Here is a 2,523-nt window from a genome sequence, read left to right on the forward strand (position 1 = left end):
AGGAAAACCTCGGTAAACTTGGGTGTTACAAAAAGGAGATGAAAAACAAATACGAGTCCAAGGATTTTTGGGTCCTAGTGACTTCTCTTCCTAGGATCTAGACCATTGATGTCATGACGATTGAACCCGCTCCGTATATAGATATGAATTGGGCAGAAGTATCGGCTATTTGGGATCGATGCTTGGTAAGAGGATATATAGTTTCACCGCCAAGCTACAAAATTTAGAAAATATAAATCTAAATTCGAGAGCAAGTTTTGCGGTAACCATCTAAGTTTTAGGTATTTTACTGTTTATTATCTTCTCCAGACAACATACACCTAGGGGAGGTTGACTCGACCCCTGACGTCGGTCAAAACAAAGACGAGGGACAGCGAAGTAGCCACAATATTGAGGTAGCCTACACTCGTGTAAGTGAATGTTGTCCTCGGCACATGCAAGTGAACCCCATGCACGTGCCAAGGATAGTGATCATCTTGGCATTGAAAGTCTCAACTCTGCCTTTGTTTATGTTCCCGTAATTAGGAGGTGTTTCAATTTTGTTATACACTACTAATTATATTTGTACATGACAAACATTCTGCTGGCGGTCAGTGGCGAAGATAGGCCTATTATTGCAATTTCATCTTACGAAGTACTGGAAATCATGAGAGTTTATCGCTCAAGCTATGTCAGTCCCAGGCGTAACCCGTCACTAGCTCCACCACTGCCGACGGTCATGTGCAATAACAAAAAAGTGATCAAAGCATGCCATCTAGTGATACTACTACCTCCGTCCGGAATTACCTGACACTAAAATGGATGTATCTAGACGCACAGGTGGAAGGAGTATATTTTTTCCACAAGCCGGTCTTTATTTTTTATGAAATGCAGCAGCACTCTGACCGAGAGTCGTAACAGAAAAATGGAGGTGAAGAGCAGAAGAAGAGAGGAAGCATATGGCATGGTGGACTGCTCCACTTGATGACCCCCAACAAAACATAATTAGGCTGATTAGGAGTCAATTTTGGCAGCCATAAGGATGGACTAGACTAGCCAGGTAATCCCACCTCCTCCTCCTATAAAACCCCATCACCCCCTTGCCTTCTCTCCCACCAACACAGCACACAGCTCTTCCCTCTCCAAAGGCAGTCACACACAACACAAGCAGCTCCTCCTCTTCCACAGAGCCACGAACATCTCACTGCAAGAAAAGGAAAAATGGCGCCAACAATGGCCATCACCACCGCCACCCTGGTGCTCCTCGTCGCCTCCCTCCTAGCGCCCAGCGCCCTCGGCTCCCGCTCCGGCCCAACCTCGCACCACGGCCACGGCGGCCACGCCAAGCACTCCCCGCCGCCGTCACCGCCGCCCGCGCCCGCCGCCCCGATGGCCGCGGCGCTGGTCCGCACCACCTGCAACTCCACCGCCTACTACGACCTCTGCGTGGCCGCGCTCGCCGCGGACCCCTCCAGCACCACCGCCGACGTGCGCGGCCTCTCGGCCATCGCCGTCTCCGCGGCCGCCTCCAACGCGTCCGCCTCCGCGGCCGCGCTCGGCGCCAACGTGACCGCGCAGGGCGGCGCCGCCGTCGACGGCACCGTGCAGGCGCTGCTCCGGACCTGCTCCGCCAAGTACGGCGAGGCGCGGGACGCGCTGGCCGCCGCGAGGGGCTCCATCGCGCAGCAGGACTACGACTACGCCGCCGTCTACGTCGGCGCCGCCGCCGAGTACCCGCAGGTGTGCAAGGCGCTGTTCCGGCGCCAGAGGCCCGGGGCGTACCCGGCCGACCTCGCCGCCAGGGAGGAGGCGCTCAAGCAGCTCTGCTCCGTCTCGCTCGACATCATCTCCCTCCTCAGCGCCACCAGCTGAAGGCTGAAGAAAGCTGCTACGAACCAATATAAGTACTATGACCGATGCCTACTGCGCACAAGCTATCCCGTAAATTAATTAAGGATGTAACCACAAGTACGTATAGTTGTAACTAGTGTAGCGTACGTGTAATGACACGTGCTAAGTCTCCTTACGTTTTTGCTACTATATACTAAGTGCAGTGTACTCAGTTAACTACTACTAATAATATTGATGAGATATTTCTTGAATTCTGGTACTTGATCATGTTTATTTGGGGACTAAAATAGTTCAAAAAGGTAAAAATAACAATATATATGGAGCAGGACTACCTGTTTATTTATTTTACTTTTCATAATAATTAGATCTTTGAACTTTTTCTAAAACCCATTCACCTACTTAGTTCAATTCACAGTATTTTATTGTGTGCAATGTTACCAACAAGTATCTATCGTCTTCTCAGACAAAACTATCGGCTTGGTCCAATGATACTAGTGCAGATGTATGCCTAAATTGGGGTGATACCTCCGCCGATATGCTTGGCACGGTGGCGATTCAACGAGATTTGTTTATCTATAAGTTTTTGCGGATACTCTGGTGGTTGGATTTCTCAACGTTGTACAAGTTCAGATGCATGTTCGGCAAGAATTGTGTGTCATATAGTCGTAGGTATTATGTTCCCTTTGTCCAGAG

At 50.2% G+C, this 2,523-nt stretch overlaps 1 protein-coding gene across 1 annotated transcript; it reads left to right on the plus strand.

The window, feature by feature from the left end:
* The first annotated feature begins 1,111 nt into the window (after positions 1–1,111).
* On the plus strand, positions 1,112–2,081 carry LOC119330898 (pectinesterase inhibitor 28-like). The gene has a single exon (XM_037604026.1). The coding sequence runs from the start codon at positions 1,201–1,203 to the stop codon at positions 1,849–1,851; it is 651 nt and encodes a 216-aa protein (XP_037459923.1). The 5' UTR covers positions 1,112–1,200; the 3' UTR covers positions 1,852–2,081.
* The last annotated feature ends 442 nt before the right edge of the window (positions 2,082–2,523 follow it).

Source organism: Triticum dicoccoides, chromosome 7A, assembly GCF_002162155.2.
Source record: "Triticum dicoccoides isolate Atlit2015 ecotype Zavitan chromosome 7A, WEW_v2.0, whole genome shotgun sequence".
In the NCBI taxonomy this organism is placed as follows: Eukaryota; Viridiplantae; Streptophyta; class Magnoliopsida; order Poales; family Poaceae; genus Triticum; species Triticum dicoccoides.